Here is a 25,269-nt window from a genome sequence, read left to right as displayed (position 1 = left end):
GTTGTGTACTGTACACTAGGGGTTGTGACAACTCTGAAAGAGACTGCACACAAAGTTGACTCCAAGGTTTTTTACACCAGGTCACAGGTGGGCTCGATCCCGACACCTCAACCTCGCTGGATCACCGCGCCCCATGACTTTAGTAACCTCTGTGGGAAGAGGATGTGACGGAAGACACGTTCTTGGCTAATGGTCATGGCTTTGTATAATATGACATAGTAATACCCAAGCTTAGCAAGATAAATATCCGATTTGATTGGTGTATTCGACTGACCCCTCGTCAACTGTCGGACAGACCACCTCGTGACCTGAAGTCATCTAATCGCTATCAACCTGACCATTTGTGTCATCTACTCAAGGGTCAGTGGGACATAGGGGTCAGCCTCAGAGCTGAAATACAATTCATAACGTTTGTTCTGGTCCAGTTAAAATATAGCTTACTGGCGGTTTTAAAGCAGAAAATTACTGACCACCGTTAATAAAAACGACATCATATTAACACAGTTCTGGCGGTGGCATAGTTGCATATTCGAAAAAAATTTGCTTTAAATGCCTCTGCACACTAAGCAGTTAATGGGTACCCGGAAGGATGGCAGGGAAATGTGACTCTGGCCTAGCAATTTTTTATGTATAATGTATACATTCACTTTGGTAATAATTATTTATTTGGGCAATCCTTATTAAGTGGATTTGACGCAATATTGAAACACGATCTGATACTGTCATATGTGTTTGCGATTTAATTAAACTGAGCCGTCATGATCTACCAAAATGAGCCGAAATTACTACCACAGTAAATCTGACAGGCTGCCAAACACATTGCTGATCGCAGCTATATGGCGGCGGTCTGTAAATAATCGAGTCTGGAACAGACAATCCAGTGACCAACAGCATGAGCATCGATCTACGCAGTTGGGATACGATGACATGTGTCAACCAAGTCAGCGAGCCTGATCCCGTTAGTCGCCTCTTACGACAAGCATGGGTTGCTGAAGATCAATTCTAACCCGGATACACTAATTGTATATCATATTGTGTAAATTATATTATACAGTGATGTGCGTTTTACAGCATATGATAACATTGATATTTATTAGCCTTTAGGCAAGATTTCTATCTGACATAAGATCGACAAATTTCTCTCTTGATGACTATCGATAATAGTATTGGGTACAATGTGTGAAGCCCATTTCTGGTGTCTCCCGCCGTGATATTGCTGGAATATTGCTGAAAACGGCAAAAATCCCAACCCACTCACTCACTCGACGATAGTACAGGGCTAACAACATCTCTGTTTCTAAGCTTTTAGAAAACTATAAACCGTAAGTTTGAAAAATATATCTTTTTTCGGTTTTGAAGACCTAGAATACAAGGACTATCATTTGAACAGAAGCAAACAAAACTATACTTCCGATTAAACATAATAAATACTCATGATACTCCTGTCGCCTTTATCAGCAGTTCGAATAAACCCACACCCGATTTCTTTTCGGTGTGATTGCAGCTGAGGTGAGCCATATTTACCTTTCTAATCTGTCTCTATCTGTGACTTTCGTATCTGGGGACACACGAATGTGCGATAAGAGACTGTGGATACGACAAAGCAGGGCGACACTGACATGTTTTGATTTCGATTCATCTTAAAACGTTCAAAATTCGTGGATTTGTTTCATAAAGGAACATACCGCATGCCAGCGTGTACATTTCACTTCGATGAAATTGACAAGGTGAGAAATCGACAACCAAGATCCATGTACATTTCAGGCTGCTGTACAGAGGACAGGAGTAAACCGGAAGACATGGCAGTGATTCATGCTTGTGGGAGTGAAATTGACAAGACAATGTACATTTCAATGACTGCCTTACAGTGAATTTGGAAATCTAACCTACATTCCGTCTGTGATTGACAGGACATTGCTATCGCTTGTCTGCCGCTGTGAAGATCTACTATATGACCAAAGGTGGGTGGGACAGCGCACTTTGGGTCAAATCGTTGACCCTCAGCTATAAAATTACAAACACGGATGTTCGTCTACATCATATACAGAAGTAGCTGTCACGAACATCGGGAACTTTATGACAAAACGACGATGTTGCGACTTTTGATTTCTACAGCGTCAGTCTATATTCTGTAGACATTATCGACATTATTTTACTAAAAAGACACGACGTCAAAATCCAAGATGACCGAAAACGACGACATTTGCAAGAAGGTATGCGAACTGTGTCCCGGCGAGCTAGTGGGAAGTTTTGGGTGGCCGGACATTTTGTTGTTTGTGATAATGTTGGTGATTTCAGCAGGAATCGGAGCATTTTATATGATTCGTGAGGCAAGGGCTGCCAAAAAGGCCACTTCGGACGATATTTTGATGGGTGGTAGGGACATCGGTGTGTTTCCAATCGCGATGTCGTTGATGGCTAGTTTCATGTCCGCCATCACTGTGCTCGGTACTCCTACGGAGATGTACAACAATAATACCAGTTTCTGGATCGCTTCCTGGGCAATGATACCAACCGCTGTCATCACTAACCACGTGTTTCTGCCATTCTTCCACAAGCTCAACCTTACAAGTGCCTATGAGGTAAGAGTGAGTGAGTGAGTTTAATTTTACGCCGCTTTTAGCAATATTCCAGCAATATCACGGCGGAGGACACCAGAAATGGGCTTCACACATTATGCCCATGTGGGAAATCGAACCCGGGTCTTCGGCGCGACGAGCGAACGCCTTAACCACTAGAATAAGCCCTGGGTGATGGAGTGTGTGCTGATGAACAATACGCCTTATTACCAGCGTATCAGTTAATGTAGGAGGAATGTACAGATACAGGTCATTGATACAGGTCTTTGAGTGAGTGAGTGAGTGAGTGAGTGAGTGAGTTTAGTTTACGCCGCACTCAGCAATATTCCAGCTATATGGCGGTGGTCTGCAAATAATCGAGTCTGGATCAGACAATCCAGTGATCAACAGCATGAGCATCGATCTACGCAGTTGGGATACGATGACATGTGTCAACCAAGTCAGCGAGCCTGACCACCCGATCCCGTTAGTCGCCTCTTACAACAAGCATGGGTTACAGAAGATCAATATTCTAACCCGGACCTTCACGGGTACATGTCTTTGATGTAGGTCTTGGATACATGTCTTTGATGCTGATTATTTCATAGCGTCAAAGGACATGGAACTATTTCCGACATAATACATGTAAACATGACAAATGCGAATCACACTATCACATGATCCTGGCACGCTCAAGGGATGCAACTCTGTAACAAATATCTTCCTTCTGGGGAAAAATGACAAGCTCCACCAGTCACTTGTTAGAATTATAATTAGTTGGAACAATTAAACATATATAGATCTGAACTCAATAGATTGTTCCAGCATAGTTTACACACTGGCATTTAACCTGTTAATTACCAACTGAAACCAGCAAGGTTTGTCTTAGACGAACACACAGTCACCGGTTTCTGTTGTGACTAAGGGACGCAACTCTGTATAGTGAACTGGGGCTACTCATTTAGCAGTTAAATTTGGTTGTTATTGTTGTTTTTGTTCAGAGTAACATACCCTTCCAGAAAAAATATTTGCGCCTGAACAATATGTCTGCAGTGATAGGGAGTTGCTAATTCAGTTATTGTATGAAACTTATTTCAGCTTGATTTGGGAGAAGATCTGAAGGTGATTGACACCGACGCTTAATTATTGGATGTAAAACCTATTATAGATGCAATGACACAGTGAGTGAGTGACTGAGTTAGTTTTACGCCGCTTTTAGCAATATTCCAGCAATATCACGGCGGGGGACACCAGGAATGGGCTTCACATGCAATGACACAGACCGACCTATGTTAATACTCAGGATTCGAACTAACGTTGATCTGATCCTGGCACATATAAGGGACTGAACTCTGCAAAAGAATAAACCAGTAATAGTCCACCCCTGAAAAATATGTCATTACAAGAAAGGAAGGAACTCTTTTATTGTTATTTTAAAGAAGATAAATATAGATCTTTACAATTATTTATTTTTTCTAAGCTGGCCAATAACCCTCACAAATGAGGTGCTGTGTATCTTCAGTCGCCATTATCTCTGATAACAACCTCTTCTTATCTTTGCCGTTATCGTGTTACAACACTGGCACGTTTGTCTATTTCAAACACAACCTGTATATATGGACAGGTTGCATCTGTACATCTCCAGTATGTTTTTTGAGCTCTGCGTCTGTTGACTCTGTACTTGAATCCATTGTGGTAAAGATTCTGACCTCCATGAATGTTGTCAATCAATGTAACGCGCACCATAGCGTTTGCCATTTTGACAGTGGTAACAAAATAAACATGATCTATAATATATACCCAAATGCTAAATGTTTACAACAGCATTTCGATAATCCTTCTACTCCAATCTCACAAAATAATTTGTAAGCTCTCTGTTTCTTTCCGGATGTTGTTGCATGTTAAACTCCAAAATGGTAATCCTTCCACTCGCATAACGTAAAATAATAGTCTGTTTTTGCAACCTTAATTCTCTTGCAAATTGTTAAAAAGACATTCTTTTTAATCAACTTAATTCATTTACTCATGATACGAGCATAGCTGTAGCCGCCATAGCCACTTGCAAACCGCTAAGCAAACATTCTCTTTCATTAATTAACACCGTCACGGTATGTTCACCACGCGATGTCGACACTCCGGGTTTTTTGTTTTGTCGACGGTTAGCAACATCCTATTTTTCATTTGTCGACAGATCGGGCTGACACCGACTACCTTTATTATGTAATAGAATTTATCACTCTCATCGTTCCACATGCAAAACAAATGGCGTTTAATCACTATTGATTTATGCGGGGATACATGATTTCAAATGTGAGTCAGGAAAATCAGTGGACGATAATACGAGCGCACACATTGCCGCTAAAACATCCTCATCACAGCCAGGGGCGGCGGGGTAGCGTAGTGGTTAAGGCGTTCGCTCGTCACGCCCCAAACCCGGGTCTCTCGATTCCCCACATGGGTCAATGTGTGAAGCCCATTTCTGGCGTACATCGTCGTGATATTGCTGGAATATTGCTAAAAGCAGCATAAAACCCAACTCACTCACTCACTCATCATAGACAGCTGTAACGGCCAGAATACACGGGGCGTATTGATATGAATCACCAATGGAGAGAGGGTGGTGATATTGTGAGTGAGTGAGTTTAGTTTTACGCCGCACTCAGCAATATTCCAGCAATATGGCGCCTGTGGCTTGTGATAAAAAGGGGTAGATTTCCTGTCGCAGTAAGCAGTGTTTGTATTAGAAAGGGACTTTGTCGTAGCAGTACGATCGCTTGTGGAACTGGGCCCTGGTCCCAGGGGGAGATTTCAAGCAGGGTGTTAGAACACATCTATCCCTGATGTTCATATCTGCTTAAACATAATATATTCATAATTGTTTGAAATCATATTCAGTCCATTACACAAGTTTGTACATATAGATCCACTTCGACGACACGAAGGCTCACGTTATATGTAAGACAGCTTTTCTTTTTGTGTCCGTTAGGACGACCTTTAGCGCTATGTGTGCTAAAGGTGCTGTCAGGCCTCGATTTGGGGAATTAGCTATAGGGAGCAAGCCTTGAAACCTTGAAACAAGAAAGGAGCCAGAGCTATGAGATCCAGGGTTTATTCAAGCAAGTGTCCTTGCATGACATTCAATATACATCAGTTCATACATAATAATGACATACAATAATAGAAATAATAATCAATGATATCCTAATACAGTTTATATCTAAGTCCGGTAATATAAGCAATGTGTGGTACAACAGGGTATGTACGGTAACTGCTTACAGAAACATAATACAAATAATAACATTTTCTTGAGTAACTACGGTACTGATAAATAACATAACCTGACGGATGAATTAATCATCAACAACAATTGCAAAGAACAAGTACTGAGGGGAGCGCCCAACAGTTTAATTACAGCATGTAGTGCCTAGTCCATTAACTGTTGTGCGGATTTATGACTATTACGTTATGTCGCGCCTAATGCGTTAACTACGGTACCGATTTATGACAATTACGGTATGTAGTGCCTATTGCGTTAACTACGGTAGGAATTTATGACTATTATGGTATGTTGCGCTTAGTGTATTGACTACGGTAGGAATTTACTATTATTACGGTATGTCGCGCTTAATGCATTAACTACGGTAACGATTTATGACTTGTGTAAGTAATTTCCGTTATCAACATACATGCCTTGAGCAAATACGGTAAACGGCGCGAAGTGCTCAGATTTGACATATACCATTTAACTCCGGTATTGACTGTACGCATTCTAACTGTAATGTTAACATTTATTTTCTCAATACAATAATTTCGGTAGATACGGTAAGTGGAACTAGAGAGTGATATAAATATGTGTAACTACGGGGACAGACGATATAGTTTTAGCTAGAGTAATACTACTTTGTCCCATCCTGAATTATTTGGGTGACTACGGTAAATGTATTTCGACGGTGATGTTGCTATTGGCAACGTGTAATTTCGACCTATACGGAGTTAAGCCATGACCTAGAATATATGTAATGCTGTAGTGCTACATTTTGTGCTTTACAAAACAAGACAGTAACTTAGTTAAATGAATATGTAATAATGTACTAGGACGGCGCTGTTGTCATTGGCTACGCGTATTTCTTAAATTACGGAGCTAAACAAGTACGGAACGAAGACTGTAATTGCAAACTACACGGATTTGAATGTATATTTTCTGGTAATATGAAGAGTAGACAATACCATTTTCTACTGATTACGGTAATGTGATTCGCGTATAAACTGTTTTGTACGGTATACAACTGCACGCGGAACGGAACGTTTAATACATCATTATTCAAATTCTTATAGTGTTGGTGAAATATCAAAACACAAATGTTGGCTGTTATACCTATCATGTGAGCGCGTATCTGAGGTAAATCTACACGACTATAATTTGATCGGCGGACTATAGTAAAATACATAAACTTCGTCTTTGCTGGAAATGATTGTATAAACTCTCGGAACTGTTTTTGTGACTAAGCTACTAGAATCTAGGCTACTGAACGGGAATCTAACCTGCATATACAGATCTAACACGCAAATGAATAAAACAAGACAAAGACTGGGAATACACACATGTGTGTCGAAACATAGAAAAGAAATATTCGTTTGTACATGAAAAACATAAACTTGAGGAGCCCACGACGCAATGTGCATAAATAAATATCCCTGGGTAGTGCCTAATAATTAATCGGTTATCTAGAGCTAGCATTTGCAATGACAAAGTGCTTCAATGTTGTAGGAATGTTTCTAACCTAACTCTAACATTTTCTAGACGATAATTACAAAGAAATAACAAGTTAAACAAGAATAAGTTTAAATGTTTCTTACCTTGAAACAAGAAAGGAGCCAGAGCTGTGAGATCAAGGGTTTATTCAAGCAAGTGTGCCTGATATGGAAGAACCCAGGATTTTATACCCCACAGCTCTACTCGTTTGTCATTATCAAGTTTCTATAAAGTTGAAGTTTCCATATGCGTTATCTACCCTATGCTGACAAGGTTCACTACACGAGGTAGGTGGTAAGAAGATGATTACCTAACAAGGTTTGATTTCCTTTGTGGTGTAGCCACGGTCAGCTTGCACCAGCTGCTTAACAAAATATCTGACCATGGCAATTACGACAGGACAAAGAGGATGGCATGATGGTAATCTCGATCTTGTTCAACAAAAGTTGATTTTCGATTACGACTTAGTTGGTGGTAGATATGCTCCTGCTGGGATGGGACTATTTATCTGTGCTTGACCAAGGGATGTACACGAGAAGAAAGGCCGGAGCCGACACAGCTCGCTAGCTTCATCTTTGATTAATTAGTTTAAGGTTGGCGTGGACGCGTTTGCTAATTGCCTACTACTGCGCTTGATACGCGGGGCTATAAACAAGACACACTATGCACTGCAACTTGAACGTATACGAATTTTCTTTGTTATGAATAATTTGTGAAAAATATAAAAATGTATGAAAAAATATATGCACTGTAATAATAATACCCTATATGCGTCGTGGAGCTTTTGTCCTCAAAAGCTTTTACAAAAACAGGAAAGGGTTACAAATACCAAGATGTACACTGAGAATCAAAGAGGTGCGGATGATAGCGTTTGACAAACTTATACACAATGATCAAAACGAAAAAAATAGGATGGACATAGGGATGGTATGTTTAAAAACAATTATGGTACAAGAATTAAAATACAATTATTTGACCTGAAATACAAATACACATGGCAGTGGAAGAAATCAGGGACAATTTAAAAAAGATGGACAAGTCAAAAAAGGAACCTGAAAAAGTTGAAAAGATACATAGTATATACTTGAGACAGGTTGAATGATGAGGGACTTTTTAGCGTTCCCTAACAATTTGCCCTTTAAAATACCTTTAAATGACCATGCCAGTTGGTTCCAAATCTTGAAAATACCCAAGGTGGACTGTCGAAATATATGAGGTAAACGGTTGTTGAAAGAGCGTGCGTAATTTGCGGGGAAGTTAGATCGGGGGATGTTGAGTGAACGGTCGGTAAGTTTATTGGTGACATTGAAATCAGGAGTGGAGTGTGAGAGTGGGAAAGAGATATCATGAGAGATGAACATTTTCTTTGAACATAAGGCGGTTGGATGTGCAAGTAGGAAAGACACGGTGTGAGCGAAAAGAAATAGGCAATAGTGACACACTCAGGACGAGAAGTGAGTTCGAGGAGTAGACAGTTGTTATGTTGAGAATGTTGTGTGTAAAAGTCAAAGATGAGAATTGCTGGGAAGGACAGTCGGGACAGGAAGCACAGATATCAGTAGTAACGAAAGGATGGTGACTCCCCATGATGGACCTAAGACAAGACAAGAAACCAAGGGACAAGTCAGATGGGATGACCATAATGCAGGAAAGTTGTGGCCACAACATTTCACAGCGTAGCACTTATAAAACACAAGGTAATATGATTACCTGTAAGGGTTGGTCAGAGCTCATCTACCTTGACCGAAGATGACATGTTGTCAGGAGGAATACCATGGAAGGTCATGATCTATGATTTTGCAAAATATTTGTGCTTCCGTTTTCGTCTGTGGCCCAATCGGGTTCTGTAAGTGTGGTAATCACTTATCATTTCAGGACTAAGGTTAGAGGCTGGTTCCCAGGTACGCTGTGGGTAACCTTCCCATTCAATTAAGTAATGGGTTTCTCCTGATCGCTTTTTGGCTTTGTGAATGCGTTTTACCGCATACAGTTGATCATCTTGTTGGGAAGATGATGGGTGTGTGTTGTCTGGTTCATTATCTTGTTCTTGGCTTGACATGTGCTGTGTTGTGATAAGATTGTCTGGCTGTGAGGCTGTTGACGGAGTTGGAGTAGCTGTTTGTGAGCCTTGTCTATGTGCATTGTCAGGCTGGGAGGATGTTGACTGAGTAGGTGTTGCCAGATGCTGGGTGGGTTGTGACACTTGCATACGAGGAGTGGGAGGTGTATAAGGCTTGAGTCTGTTGGCATGTATGAATGATTTATGTTCCTTGTTTGTGCTTGCATTCATGAGTTTGTATGTGTGGTTTAGACCAATGCGAATGATTCTGTAAGGCCCTATCCATTTCTTTGATAGTTTGGGTGAAAGGCCGGTTTTGACTGTGGGATCAGTCATTAGAACCTGATCGCCAACAGAGTAGGAAGGCTCCTTGGATCTGATATCCTGAAGACCCTTGCTTTTGTCCTGTGCAGCAGACATGTTGTCCTTTGCAAGTGATTTAGCCACACTGAGGTTTGTTAAGAGATCTTGCAGATGACCCTGTGCATCCTTGCCAAGAGTAGATTTGGGCAGTAAGGTAGTGTCAAAAGGGAGATTCATTTCCTTCCCAAACAGAAGGTAGTGTGGCGAATACCCAGTTGATTGACAAGGTACATTGCGCATGGCCATCATTACACATGGAATGAGTTTGGCCCAGTTGGTTTGATCAGGGTCAGCATATGTTCGGAGAGCCTGTTCTATTACACTATTCCTCCTCTCACACATGCCATTGGTTTGGGGTGATAGGATGAAGTGTAATAGTGTTTGATATCCAAGAGTTCACAGAGGGCATTTACCAACTTGACGTGAACTGCCTGCCTCGGTCAGTAAGAAGTGTACGAGGAGCACCAAATCGTGAAAACACCTCATTAAACAGGATTGATGCAACCTCAGATGCTTCTTGAGTGCGCATTGGGAAACCTTCAGTCCAGCGAGAGAAGGAATCAACGGCAAGGAGAACATATTTGTAGCCTTCTTTAGTCTCAGGTAGTGGACCAAGGATGTCAACATGGACACGAGAGAATGTGTCCTCAATAGGCATAGGCACCATTGGTGCTGGCTTGGCATTTGTCCTTCTTTTGGAGCGTTGACAGTCATCACAGGACTTGATATAATTCTCAATATCCTGGTATAGGCCTGGCCAATAATACTTAGTGAGTATTGTTTGACGTGTGGCGTCTCGTCCAAAGTGGCATCCACCAGCTTTGGAATCATGGTAAGCAAAAAGAAGCTCTTTGCGACAGCAAACGGGGACAGCTAGCTGTGTGACCATGGGAGGGCGGTTGTTTTTCTGACCTCTATGCTTGGCATGATAGAAATGGTACAGAATACCGTCACGAATGTCATACTCCTGGGAAAGGCCTGCAAGGCCCTTTACTTGAGCATCTGTATAGGTGGAGGGAATTTCACCTTTCTCAATGTAGTCAATGATTGGACGAAGGTCCGAAGACTTACGTTGTTTTTCTGCCAAGCCTTCATCGTCTAGATCAGTGCCTATAGTGAAAACCATAGGACCAGGAGGGGTTGGACCTGATTTGTAGACAAAGTCTACAGATATAGAGGATGACACGTCATCTCTGCAGGTGTCTTCTGTAGAAACATTGTGTGAATGAAGTCGTGGATTGTCAGTATTTGAATGTGATGTAGTTTTGGACTTGAGTGTGATGGCGTGATGAGTGTGGTGTATAATGGTGTCTTGAGAGGACAGAGATGATTTGTCCGAACATGTAGACACTAGTTGACTGGAGGGACGAGACATGAGTTGTCGACCTTGTTGATGTTTGTGCGATAAGGCTTTCGAGGGTGCAGACCTCATGTTGCCTGGTTTTGAAAGAGCATGTGGATGAGAGGGGGCATTTGAGCGTGTAGAGCTCGTGTTGCCTGAGGCCGAATGTGCATATGGGCGCGTGGAGGCAGTCGAGGGTGTAGGCCTCATGTTGCCTGCATTGGAATTGGGAGAATGGCGGGTGGAGGCAGTCGAGGGTGTAGACCTCATGTTGCCTGCATTGGAATTGGTAGAATGGCGGGTGGAGGCAGTCGAGGGTGTAGGCCTCATGTTGCCTGCATTAGAATGGCGGGTGGAGGCAGTCGAGGGTGTAGACCTCATGTTGCCTGCATTGCAATGGGAAGAATTACAAGTGGAGGCGGTCGAGGGTGTAGACCTCGTGTTGCCTGCATTGAAATGGGAAGAATTGCGAGTGGAGGCAGTCGAGGGTGTAGACCTCATGTCGCCTGCATTAAAATGGGTAGAGTGTCGAGTGGAGGCAGTCGAGGGTGTAGACCTCATGTTGCCTGCATTGAAATTGGTAGAATGGCGAGTGGAGGCAGTCGAGGGTGTAGGCCTCATGTTGCCTGCATTGGAATTGGTAGAATGGCGGGTGGAGGCAGTCGAGGGTGTAGGCCTCATGTTGCCTGCATTGGAATTGGTAGAATGGCGGGTGGAGGCAGTCGAGGGTGTAGACCTCATGTCGCCTGCATTAAAATGGGTAGAGTGTCGAGTGGAGGCAGTCAAGGGTGTAGACCTCATGTTGCCTGCATTGAAATTGGTAGAATGGCGAGTGGAGGCAGTCGAGGGTGTAGACCTCATGTTGCCTGCATTGAAATTGGTAGAATGGCGAGTGGAGGCAGTCGAGGGTGTAGACCTCATGTTGCCTGCATTGAAATGGGAAGAATTGCGAGTGGAGGCAGTCGAGGGTGTAGACCTCATGATGCCTGCATTGGATTGAGCATAATGTTGAGAGGAGGCAGTCGAGGGTGTAGACCTCATGATGCCTGCATTAGAATGAGCATAATGTTGAGAGGAGGCAGTCGAGGTTGTAGACCTCATGTTGCTCTCGGGGTGTGGAAATGACACTTGCTTGATGGGGTTGCTTGACTGGGATGTGGTATGTGAAGTTGGAGTGGGTAAGAGTGGAGAGGAAGCAGTGGCAGCTACCTGTGCATATTGGCATGGTGAAGAGATTGGTTTTGTTGAAATGGGTGGGGAAGGTATGTCTTCAGTGTTGGGTTCATGTACCTGTTCTGCATGTGCAATGCGAGATAGGGCATCTGCATTTGTGTTAGATTTGCCTGGTCTGTGTATAATCTCAAAATCATATTCTTGCAGCATCAGGGACCATCTACTAAGCCGACCAGAGTCATGTTTCGTTTTCTTTAGCCAAGTAAGAGCCTTGTGGTCTGTGTAGACAGAAAATGAACCATTGGCAAGATACACCCTGAAGTTTTTGATACCCTCTAGGACGGCTAGGCATTCTAAATGTGTGATTCCCCAATTCTTTTCTGTAGTGTGGAGAGAGCGACCACCATAACAGATTACTCGCTCTCTGCCCTGTGAATCACGTTGGCCTAAAATGTACCCTATTGCAGTTTGTGATGCATCAGTTGTGAGTATGAAGGGCTTTGTTTGGTCAGGGTATGCAAGGATAGGTGCAGTTGTAAGAGCTTGTTTCAGCTTTTCAAATGCCTGCTGACAATGGTCAGACCATTCAAATGACACATCTTTTTCAAAGGTTAAACAGTGGGAGGCTATACCAGAAAAGTTGGCCACAAATTTGCGATAATATGATGCCAAGCCCAAGAAATGGCGCACATCATGGACATTTTAGGAGGTGGGATTTGTGTGACCGAATCTATTTTTGAAGGATCAACATGGATGCCATCTTTGCTGAAGATATGACCTAAATAGGTGACTTGTTTTGTGGCGAATTTACACTTGCTGGGCTTTAGAGTGAGGCCTGCTTCTCTGATCTTTTGAAATACTGCCTTGAGGTGACTCAGATGTTCCGAAAAGGTTTTGGAAAATATTATGATGTCGTCAACATATATCAATATGTAACGCCAATTCATTTCTTTTAGTGCCTCTGAAATTGTTTGCTGAAAAGCCATTGGGGCATTTTGAGACCAAAGGGGGAGGCGATTCCATTCAAAACACCATCAGGTGTAATGAATGCTGATTTGTGTTTTGTTTCGGGGTGAAGTGGTATTTGCCAAAAGCCACTAGCACAGTCAAGGACACTAAAAATTTTGGCATGGCTATCGCCTACAGCATCAACGACATCTTCAAAACGTGGTAGAGGAAAAAAATATGGGCTTGGTAACTGCATTGAGGCGTCTATAATCTACGGCAAAACGGTAAGAAGAGTCACGTTTTTTAACCATGACAACAGGAGAGTGCCACTCAGAAGAACTAGGCTGAATAATATTAGCTTCTAACATTTCTTGTACTTGTCTAGAGCATTCTTTCCTAATGGCTGCATTTTGTCTGTAAAAAGGGAGTCTAATGGGTCTGGCATCACCTGTATCTATTTTGTGATGATGTAAGTGAGTGTGTCCTAAGTCTGACAAATCTGTGGCAAAAACTGACCTTTGTGATTGTAGAAATGCATGTAAATGTTTTCGTTGTTCCTGTGTGAGATCAGCATCGCTGAGATCAAACTCAATGTCTTGTGAATGTGTTGTGTTAGCACTTGTAGAAGGAGAGTCAGAATCAGACGTGTCAGGGAGGTCAAGGACAGATGTAGGGTCAATCTCTGAGGCAACAGCAATGACAGTTTTAGAAAACAGTGTGACATGGCTGTCACTTGCATTAAGTAATCTCATGCAAACTGATTTGGGGTGGTTTGTAATGAGACATTTGGCACCTTGGGAGCTCCATGTCATTTAGTGCTGGGACGGGTTCCAAGAGAAAAACTTGACCTTGTTGACAATGAGAAATTTTGATGGGAATGTCAGCTTGAGAGTGTGGAGGAATGACAACAGATTTGTATGGCCTTACATAACCTCCATTGATTGATGCCAGAGAGACAGACACAAGACCTTCGTGTATGTGTAAGCACTTTGAGGGCAGGTCTATGGTGACTTTGTTGGACTCAAGGAAGTCAATGCCTAAGATGAGTGAGTGATGTAGGTTATGGAAGACATGAAAGGTTTGAGAGAGATAGATGTGACCTATGTTGATGTCAAGAGAGATAGAACCTAGCACAGAGTGTTTTTCACCTCCTACACCAATGATTTCAGTGAGGTGAGATGGACCTAAATGAAAGGGTTTGATACCTATCTTGCGTAAGTAACCCATGCTGACACAGCTAACTGAGGCACCTGTGTCAACAAGAGCTAATGTTCTGACTTGTTTCACCTTGACATGAACAGTGTTCTTTGTCAAGGGTGCCACAAGAGATACAAAATCTGACTCTTGCCTGACCCCAGAATGCTGAGAATCAGGTGTGCATGCTTTTTGTGACTGCCTACCTTGAGCATAATATGCACGCATACAAACTTTAGTATGGTGACCAGTTATACCGCAGTAGCTGCATATGGTGTTTCTATGAGGGCAATTGTGAGGAAACCGAAAAAACTCACCACATCTGCGACATCTGCTTTGAAGATGCTGTGGAGCCGACAGTCGGCTGCTGGGGCTTGGTGGTGGGTGTTGCTGCGCTGAGCTGTATGGTTGATGAAGTGGGGTTGGATACTGCTGTTGTTGTGGCGGGGGTTGTGGTGATGGTTGTGGTAGTTGGTACGGCTGCTGTTGCTGTGGTGGTGGTTGGTACTGCTGCTGTTGCTGTGGTGGTGGTTGGTAGTGCTTCTGTTGCTGTGGTGGTGGTTGGTACTGCTGCTGTTGCTGTGGTGGTAGTTGGTACTGCTGCTGTTGCTGTGGTGGTGGTTGGTAGTGCTTCTGTTGCTGTGGTGGTAGTTGGTACTGCTGCTGTTGGTGTGGTACCGGTGGTTGGTGGTGGCTGCTGTTGCTGTGCTGTGTGGTGGCAATGGGGGTGTCTGTTGTCTGTGGTGGTGTTCCCAAGGCTCTTGCTGCTGTAGACCAGTTGAAGGAGTTGCTGACTGTACAGCACAGGCCCTGTTTGTTGTGATCAGCATGGCCACCAAGTTTGTTAATTGTTCAACTTGTTGGACCAGGCTGACCTCTGCTGTGCTGGGAGCCTGCGACTGTGCAGCCAGCTGTGCCTGGTGGCGAACCTCGTCCAGGGTTGCTGGCTCCTTCGTGTACACCCACTGCTTAATCTGTGGGAGTAGCCCATTGATTGCAATAGCTACTATCACAGATTGTGGCAATGTGGAGTGCAACATGGATGATTGCACCCTGGTGATGTAGTCTTCTGTCGTTTCCTGCTCCTTCTGTGCCATGTGTAGAAGACCCACGTCAAAGGAACGCCGAAAACGTTGTTTGAAGGCTGCCTTCAGTGACTGCATGTCGCGTTGTGTGGTTTCAGGCAGGCAGAGAAACCATACCTTTGCAGCATCGTCCAAGTAGAATGGCAGAATTCTACAGGAAATGTAGTCTGAATGTCCATGGAGGATGTTAAAGTTGGCAAAATCTGCCCACCAACTTTCAGCATCCTGTTGTCCATTGTATTTTGGAAGGTGTACTTGCGCCTTTGTTGTGGGATGTTGCTGGTTGCATTGAGGCGAACTGTCAAGGGTCTGTGATGTGATGTCTGACCTTGTCTCATCCGTTGATAAAGTGGGTGATGGTGTCGTCTGACATAGTGTTGTTGTATTGGGCTGTGGAGATGGTGTTGGGGGCTTAGGTGTTTGGAACTTCTCACAGAAACTGCGCAGTCTCAACTTGTAGTTTTCAGGGTTGGCTCCAGGCATCGAGGATCGAACGTCTCCACCAATTAAGACAGCCTTATGGTCTGTTAGGACGACCTTTAGCGCTATGTGTGCTAAAGGTGCTGTCAGGCCTCGATTTGGGGAATTAGCTATAGGGAGCAAGCCTTGAAACCTTGAAACAAGAAAGGAGCCAGAGCTGTGAGATCCAGGGTTTATTCAAGCAAGTGTCCTTGCATGACATTCAATATACATCAGTTCATACATAATAATGACATACAATAATAGAAATAATAATCAATGATATCCTAATACAGTTTATATCTAAGTCCGGTAATATAAGCAATGTGTGGTACAACAGGGTATGTACGGTAACTGCTTACAGAAACATAATACAAATAATAACATTTTCTTGAGTAACTACGGTACTGATAAATAACATAACCTGACGGATGAATTAATCATCAACAACAATTGCAAAGAACAAGTACTGAGTGGAGCGCCCAACAGTTTAATTACAGCATGTAGTGCCTAGTCCATTAACTGTTGTGCGGATTTATGACTATTACGTTATGTCGCGCCTAATGCGTTAACTACGGTACCGATTTATGACAATTACGGTATGTAGTGCCTATTGCGTTAACTACGGTAGGAATTTATGACTATTATGGTATGTTGCGCTTAGTGTATTGACTACGGTAGGAATTTACTATTATTACGGTATGTCGCGCTTAATGCATTAACTACGGTAACGATTTATGACTTGTGTAAGTAATTTCCGTTATCAACATACATGCCTTGAGCAAATACGGTAAACGGCGCGAAGTGCTCAGATTTGACATATACCATTTAACTCCGGTATTGACTGTACGCATTCTAACTGTAATGTTAACATTTATTTTCTCAATACAATAATTTCGGTAGATACGGTAAGTGGAACTAGAGAGTGATATAAATATGTGTAACTACGGGGACAGACGATATAGTTTTAGCTAGAGTACTACTTTGTCCCATCCTGAATTATTTGGGTGACTACGGTAAATGTATTTCGACGGTGATGTTGCTATTGGCAACGTGTAATTTCGACCTATACGGAGTTAAGCCATGACCTAGAATATATGTAATGCTGTAGTGCTACATTTTGTGCTTTACAAAACAAGACAGTAACTTAGTTAAATGAATATGTAATAATGTACTAGGACGGCGCTGTTGTCATTGGCTACGCGTATTTCTTAAATTACGGAGCTAAACAAGTACGGAACGAAGACTGTAATTGCAAACTACACGGATTTGAATGTATATTTTCTGGTAATATGAAGAGTAGACAATACCATTTTCTACTGATTACGGTAATGTGATTCGCGTATAAACTGTTTTGTACGGTATACAACTGCACGCGGAACGGAACGTTTAATACATCATTATTCAAATTCTTATAGTGTTGGTGAAATATCAAAACACAAATGTTGGCTGTTATACCTATCATGTGAGCGCGTATCTGAGGTAAATCTACACGACTATAATTTGATCGGCGGACTATAGTAAAATACATAAACTTCGTCTTTGCTGGAAATGATTGTATAAACTCTCGGAACTGTTTTTGTGACTAAGCTACTAGAATCTAGGCTACTGAACGGGAATCTAACCTGCATATACAGATCTAACACGCAAATGAATAAAACAAGACAAAGACTGGGAATACACACATGTGTGTCGAAACATAGAAAAGAAATATTCGTTTGTACATGAAAAACATAAACTTGAGGAGCCCACGACGCAATGTGCATAAATAAATATCCCTGGGTAGTGCCCTAATAATTAATCGGTTATCTAGAGCTAGCATTTGCAAATGACAAAGTGCTTCAATGTTGTAGGAATGTTTCTAACCTAACTCTAACATTTTCTAGACGATAATTACAAAGAAATAACAAGTTAAACAAGAATAAGTTTAAATGTTTCTTACCTTGAAACAAAGAAAGGAGCCAGAGCTGTGAGATCAAGGGTTTATTCAAGCAAGTGTGCCTGATATGGAAGAACCCAGGATTTTATACCCCACAGCTCTACTCGTTTGTCATTATCAAGTTTCTATAAAGTTGAAGTTTCCATATGCGTTATCTACCCTATGCTGACAAGGTTTCACTACACGAGGTAGGTGGTAAGAAGATGATTACCTAACAAGGTTTGATTTCCTTTGTGGTGTAGCCACGGTCAGCTTGCACCAGCTGCTTAACAAAATATCTGACCATGGCAATTACGACAGGACAAAGAGGATGGCATGATGGTAATCTCGATCTTGTTCAACAAAAGTTGATTTTCGATTACGACTTAGTTGGTGGTAGATATGCTCCTGCTGGGATGGGACTATTTATCTGTGCTTGACCAAGGGATGTACACGAGAAGAAAGGCCGGAGCCGACACAGCTCGCTAGCTTCATCTTTGATTAATTAGTTTAAGGTTGGCGTGGACGCTTTTGCTAATTGCCTACTACTGCGCTTGATACGCGGGGCTATAAACAAGACACACTATGCACTGCAACTTGAACGTATACGAATTTTCTTTGTTATGAATAATTTGTGAAAAATATAAAAATGTATGAAAAAATATATGCACTGTAATATATGTATGATCGGCGTACTGATACATACTATTATTTGTATGAACGGTTTTAATATAACTAGAAATAGTTTTAATCTCAACTCCCTGGGAATGATACAAATCTTGCAGCCAACTAGGCGCACCAAGTTAATGTGGCTTTCCCATGCTTACGAGGTACCCATTCTAAGCTGGGTGGACTGGGACACATAGTCACAGTACTTTGTCCAAGTTCACTGCGCGTTGCTGTACCCGCAACAAGGTGTTTGCACGTATTCACGTGGCCGACATCTAGTCATTTGCCAACGGATTCGTGGGTTGTTTTAAGTGCACAGGGTTGAGTAATGTACACTAGTGTTGGGAATTGGTTAAAATCTCATAATTGATGATTGCTTCATTACAACCGATCAATCATCGAAAATAATTTGTTAGCGTCATTTATGAATTTGTTCTGGTTATTTTTGTTAATTCACAAAAAACATAAAGAAAAAACATGTAGTTCTTTGGGTTTTTTTGTTGCAAATTTCACATCTTGAAAGGGTAACTAGTATGTTAGGAACATAAATTTCTTGGGGTCCTGAAGATAAATTCAATCATGACTTGGATCGAGCTTGTAGTGCTCATAAAATGTAACTGATAAAACCAACCATGCGAAAAATATTGTTAATGCAAAAAGTTTTCCAGAATTGTTTGTGTTCGATTATGAGAAAACATGATCGATTGCTTGGTCGTTTCGTCACTGCGACCAATCTTCGATTATTTCAATTAATCGGACCGACACTACTGTACACTAGGGGTTGTGACAACACTGAAAGAGTCTCCATACAAAGTTGACTCCAAGGTTTTTACACCCGGTCACAGGTTGGCTCGATCCCGAGCTCGATTGATCACTATAGCCTGGCGACTTACATAGCTCGCCCACTGCGCCCCATGGTAGCATCCTCGATAATCTCCGGAGCATACGTTCCGATAAAATCTCCACTATGCCCTGGATGCATCCTATGATTTTATTACCTCCCTTGGCAGGCTTTTTATCCAATCAGGTGTCTACGCTGGGAAGTTGAGCGTACCGATCACAACTCACTTTCGCTTCTTTTATCTAACCAGGGATACTCTACAACACCTTGATATAGTCTCCCTGATCTAACCGATTAAACTTGGCAACACAATTGTTGCAGAGGTACTCTGAAAGAGGTAGAAAGAGTTTTTGTATATATTTTTTAAGGTTTCAGACCTGTCAATTTGTCTGTATGATTTCCCCCAAAACCTTCGTTGTTGACACTGGCAAGCTCGGTTTGAACGGCGGCTTATCTGATTGGCTACTGTGAGAATGCGGAGAGAGCAAAGGGAGGTCATAAAATTATCGGGCTGAGCCATAGATGCATCAAGGTTACAAGTGGAGATTTGTCGTAACGTATACCCTGGAGATTATAGATGATGCCATGATAGTTCCGAGATGAGTATTGTGGCAGTAAGCGTTGCTGTGACTCACGTGTATTTTTCATATATGTCATGTCCATTTCAGTATTTGGAAACCCGCTTCAACCGGTCAGTGCGAGTTTGTGCCTCCATCCTGTTCCTGCTGAACATGGTAATCTAGGTCTGAGTCATCTAATATATACTTCCCATCAAACGTTTAGGCTCACTAGTGTAAATATAGCCACTAACTTCAGTCAACTGTTCTAAACTACGTTTTGCAAAATATTCTATACTGTTTAAAGGTACTGTTTACACATGAACTGATGTATTGTAAAACAAATTCGTAGCGTTGAAAAAATTATTGTCATGAGTTCCATAAATGATAGAATTCTTAACAAAACTTTACACCAAAACGCAGCTGTTCGCATGCACGTTATTCGCACATGCTTTTCACTAATTTGATGCACGATTTTCATGCAATTCATCTGCATAAGGTTTGCAGTTGGTTCCCCAAGTTAGTTGAGAAATTCGTCTTCGATGTAACCATATATATATACATAACATATAGTGAGTGTTTTAAGTGAGTCTAAACGTTTGATGGGTAGTATATGTCTGACTCATGTCGATTGCCTACAGTGAACCATCGTTAATCTGGACCCTGTTCCTCCCGGACAATCTCTATCCTTTATCCCCTTACCCAAACTTTGTTTTGCATAGTCAACTTGATGTAAAGCTCCCGTCACTTGTTAGATAGAGAAATCTCCATTCCACCCCCCACCCACACCTCTCTCTCTTTCTCTCTCTCTCTCCTCTCTCTCTCTCTCTCTCTCTCTCTCTCGTGACCACTGTCTGAAAGAAAAAGACAATAACTGTGTCTTCATTACATTTTAGCATTTTTCTTTCTGCTGCAGCTTCTGTTTATGGGGGTGGTGCTGTACGCTCCGTCTCTGGCTCTCAACTCAGGTAGGCTTTCTCACCAGTCTCATCAACATTCGTACTCCGATACATTCCCGCTGGAGAGTACCGGAGACCCGTGAAGATCCGGGTTAGAACTGGTCTTCAACAACCCATGCCTGTCGTAAGAGGCGATCGGGTGATCGCTGACTAAGTTGATCCCAATTACGTAGATTGATGCTGTTGGTCACTGGATTGTCTGGTCCAGACTCGATTACTCACTCACTCACGTGTCAGATAGAGTAAATCCTCATTATTCCCTACATCGTTTTTTCCAGAAACATGCTTTCCCGGATGGTCACTGTTTAGAGTGCAGTAGTCATCATACATATCGAACTTTGATGTGTTTAACTGACAGTGGTATCGAAGTAAAGCTATGTCCCCACGTATTTCTCTTTGTCGATTGTGTTGAACTGACAGTGGTATCGAAGTAAAGCTATGTCCCCACGTATTTCTCTTTGTCGATTGTGTTGAACTGACAGTGGTATCGAAGTAAAGCTATGTCCCCACGTATTTCTCTTTGTCGATTGTGTTGAACTGACAGTGGTATCGAAGTAAAGCTATGTCCCCACGTATTTCTCTTTGTCGATTGTGTTGAACTGACAGTGGTATCGGTAAAGCAGTAAAGCTATGTCCCCACGTATTTCTCTTTGTCGATTGTGTTGAACTGACAGTGGTATCGAAGTAAAGCTATGTCCCCACGTATTTCTCTTTGTCGATTGTGTTGAACTGACAGTTGTATCGAAGTAAAGCTATGTCCCCACGTATTTCTCTTTGTCGATTGTGTTGAACTGACAGTTGTATCGAAGTAAAGCTATGTCCCCACGTATTTCTCTTTGTCGATTGTGTTGAACTGACAGTGGTATCGAAGTAAAGCTATGTCCCCACGTATTTCTCTTTGTCGATTGTGTTGAACTGACAGTTGTATCGAAGTAAAGCTATGTCCCCACGTATTTCTCTTTGTCGATTGTGTTGAACTGACAGTGGTATCGAAGTAAAGCTATGTCCCCACGTATTTCTCTTTGTCGATTGTGTTGAACTGACAGTGGTATCGAAGTAAAGCTAAACGCTCTTGTCGATTGTGTTGAACTGACATTTCTCGAAGTTGTCCCCACGTATTTCTCGATTGTGTTGAACTGACAGTTGTATCGAAGTAAAGCTATGTCCCCACGTATTTCTCTTTGTCGATTGTGTTGAACTGACAGTGGTATCGAAGTAAAGCTATGTCCCCACGTATTTCTCTTTCTTTGTCGATTGTGTTGAACTGACAGTGGTATCGAAGTAAAGCTATGTCCCCACGTATTTCTCTTTGTCGATTGTGTTGAACTGACAGTGGTATCGAAGTAAAGCTATGTCCCCACGTATTTCTCTTTGTCGATTGTGTTGAACTGACAGTGGTATCGAAGTAAAGCTATGTCCCCACGTATTTCTCTTTGTCGATTGTGTTGAACTGACAGTTGTATCGAAGTAAAGCTATGTCCCCACGTATTTCTCTTTGTCGAACTGACAGTGGTATCGAAGTTAAGCAATATTCACTCACTCACTCACTCACTGACTTGTACTGTTTTATCCGGAGTTTTGGAACTACTGTCATCAGTAAGGAATCGTCCAGATTAACGAGTGTCACTGTATGGGTCTGTTATCTGTTTCCAGTGACGGGACTGAGTCTGGAGCTGTGTATAACAATAATTGGTGTCGTGTGCACATTCTACACAGCACTCGTGAGTATAATCAGTTTGCGCACATTTATTCACTTCGTACGTTTGCTTAATAATTATAATACGTGCATTCGTTATGCGCTATTTTCCATCCGTTGAGATTGCTCAAAGTGCAGACAATCTCACTATTATTACCCCGGTTTGTTACAAACTGTATGGCCATATACCGATTGAGTGAGTGAGTGAGTGAATGATATTACGTCGTTTTTAGCGATATTCCAGCAATATAATGGCGGGGGACCATGGATCATTGAACAAGTGAGTTAGTATGGTTTTACGCCGCTTGTAGCAATATTCCAGCAACATCACGGCGGGGGACACCAGAAATGGGCTCCACATATTGTACCCATGTGGGGAATCGAACCCGGGTCTTCGGCGTGACGAGCGAACGTTTTAACCACTAGGCTACCCCCATTGAACACGTACTGGTTCGAATCCAACAGGGATATGATTTTATTGTTCTTTCGTGTCTTAATAGCATTAAACCCAAAGTTTATAACTGGGTTTTCTGTACATTTAGCACCATTGTATGAAAGAAAATAGCTATTTAACGTTTCTTCTATATGTCATACATTTCATAACAAGTATTGGTAGTGATTGTTTCTCAAAAGGATGGGCAAGCCCTCAATACTATCTAGATATAAAGCTTTGCAACCTATCGGGCTTACACGAAAAAAATTGCTACGCGCCTGTCTACTGACTTAAATAGTTCTGGTGTTATAGGGGCGGTGGGGTAGCCTAGTGGTTAAAGCGTTGGCTCGTCACGCCGAAGACCCGGGTTCGAATCCCCACATGAGTACAATGTGTAAAGCCCATTTCTGGTGTCCCCCGCCGTGATGTTGCTGGAATATTGGTAAAAGCGGCGTAAAACTCAGTCAGTCAGTCAGTCTGGTGTTATCGTATATTCTTCCATAACTTGCAATGTCTGGACTTGACTGTGTCTGTGTCTGGACTTGACGGTATCTGTGTCTGGACTTGACGGTGTCTGTATCTGGACTTGACGGTGTCTGTGTCTGGACTTGACGTTGTCTGTGTCTGGATTTGACGGTGTCTGTGTCTGGACTTGACGGTGTCTGTGTCTGGACTTGACGGTGTCTGTGTCTGGACTTGACGGTGTCTGTGTCTGGACTTGACGGTGTCTCTGTCTGGACTTGACGGTGTCTGTGTCTGGACTTGACGGTGTCTGTGTCTGGACTTGACGGTGTCTGTGCCTGGACTTGACGGTGTCTGTTTCTGACAGGGTGGTCTGCGAGCCGTGGTGTGGACAGACACGTTCCAGACGTTTGTCGTGATGGCGGGCCTGGTTGCAGTAGCAGTGCAGGGATCCATTGAGGTGGGCGGGGTCGAGAGGGTGTGGCAGATTGCAAACGAAAAGGGACGGATATTCTTCTTCGAGTGAGTATCACGCCCACCAAAACAAATTGTGAATCCACCTCGTGGACCTGGGCTAGAAGATGTTTAGCTCTGTCTAATGCCGTATTAAATCTTTGTGACGGCGGTATGCAGATAAACGAGTCTGACCCAGACAAACCAGTGGTTGATATTGTGAGCATGTTATACTTCATCAGGGACCACGTACACAAATCGATCTTAGCGCTACGAGTGAGTGAATAAGTATGGTTTTACTCCGCTTTTTGCAATATTCCAGCAATATCCAGTAATGTCCAGCAATGTCCAAGGACACCAGAATTGGGTCTTCTGCGTTAAACACTAGGCTACCCCATCGTCCCGTGAGCGCTACGAAAATCGTAACTCCCATACCATAACATAACCCGAGAATATTCTTAGCGCTAAGGGGGCGGTGGGGTAGCCTATTGGTTAAAGCGTTGGCTCGTCACGCCGAAGACCCGGGTTCGAATCCCCACATGGGCACAATGTGTGAAGCCCATTTCTGGTGTCCCCCCCGTGATGTTGCTGGAATATTGCTAAAAGCGGCGTAAAACCAAACTCAGTCAGTCAGTCAGTCTTAGCGCTAAGATCGCTTTGTGCAAGTGGGCCCTGGATGTAATCCATCAAACCAACCCGATACATTAACCACCTCTTACGTATTTTGTATAATACGTGTGCGTGCGTTTGAGCGTGCGTGTGCATGCATTTAAAACAGTTAAAAACACGACATGGAATATGAGTGGAATGATTTAAATGCACACTTCTCAATAGAGCCAACATTTCAGGTACTTAGCAAAATGTACTAGAAATGTTTTCAAAAAGCTCCATATAAAATCTAATTTGTAACATTTACGTTTTTTCAATTTGTTACACTATATCTTTGTATATGTATTTATATAAATGATTTTGATGTTTCTTTGTACATCCTTGTTATCTTGGTATTGATTGCATTTATTTGAAAATATTTGTCTCATGTACCACCGCTGGTGGTTTTTCGAGAAATAAAGATGATGATGATGATGTTGATGATGATGATGTACAGATAAAGCATTTTAATTGGACAGCTGGGATCCAGACCCCACAGTCCGTCATTCTGTGTGGTCGCTCATCATTGGCTCCTGGGTAGGTCAGCTGACAATATACGCAGCCAATCAGACGACGATACAGAGATACCTGGCAATCAAGAAGATACACAATTCACAAAAGTAGGTCTGAATTTAAATGGTCTGGCGAAAGGGAAGAGGAGGGGAGCAAAACCCTTTCCTTTCAGATTTTCTTAAATTC

The 25,269-nt window shown here is 42.5% G+C and overlaps 1 protein-coding gene across 2 annotated transcripts in view; it reads left to right on the top strand.

The window, feature by feature from the left end:
- Positions 1–1,597: 1,597 nt before the first annotated feature.
- LOC124264198 (sodium-dependent multivitamin transporter-like) overlaps positions 1,598–25,269 on the top strand; it is a 38,154-nt gene continuing 14,482 nt past the window's right edge. For both annotated transcript variants that reach the window (XM_046698936.1, XM_046698937.1), the window contains exons 1-6: positions 1,598–2,582; positions 20,031–20,096; positions 20,836–20,887; positions 22,532–22,599; positions 23,837–23,991; positions 25,050–25,190. In XM_046698936.1, the coding sequence (XP_046554892.1) occupies positions 2,184–2,582; positions 20,031–20,096; positions 20,836–20,887; positions 22,532–22,599; positions 23,837–23,991; positions 25,050–25,190 (881 nt within the window). In that variant the 5' untranslated portion in view covers positions 1,598–2,183. The remainder of the gene's footprint in view (positions 2,583–20,030; positions 20,097–20,835; positions 20,888–22,531; positions 22,600–23,836; positions 23,992–25,049; positions 25,191–25,269) is intronic.

This window comes from Haliotis rubra, unplaced genomic scaffold (assembly GCF_003918875.1).
Source record: "Haliotis rubra isolate DU_JTF1 unplaced genomic scaffold, ASM391887v1 Scf912, whole genome shotgun sequence".
Classification (NCBI taxonomy): Eukaryota; Metazoa; Mollusca; class Gastropoda; order Lepetellida; family Haliotidae; genus Haliotis; species Haliotis rubra.
This window is presented reverse-complemented; position numbering and strand designations above follow the sequence as displayed.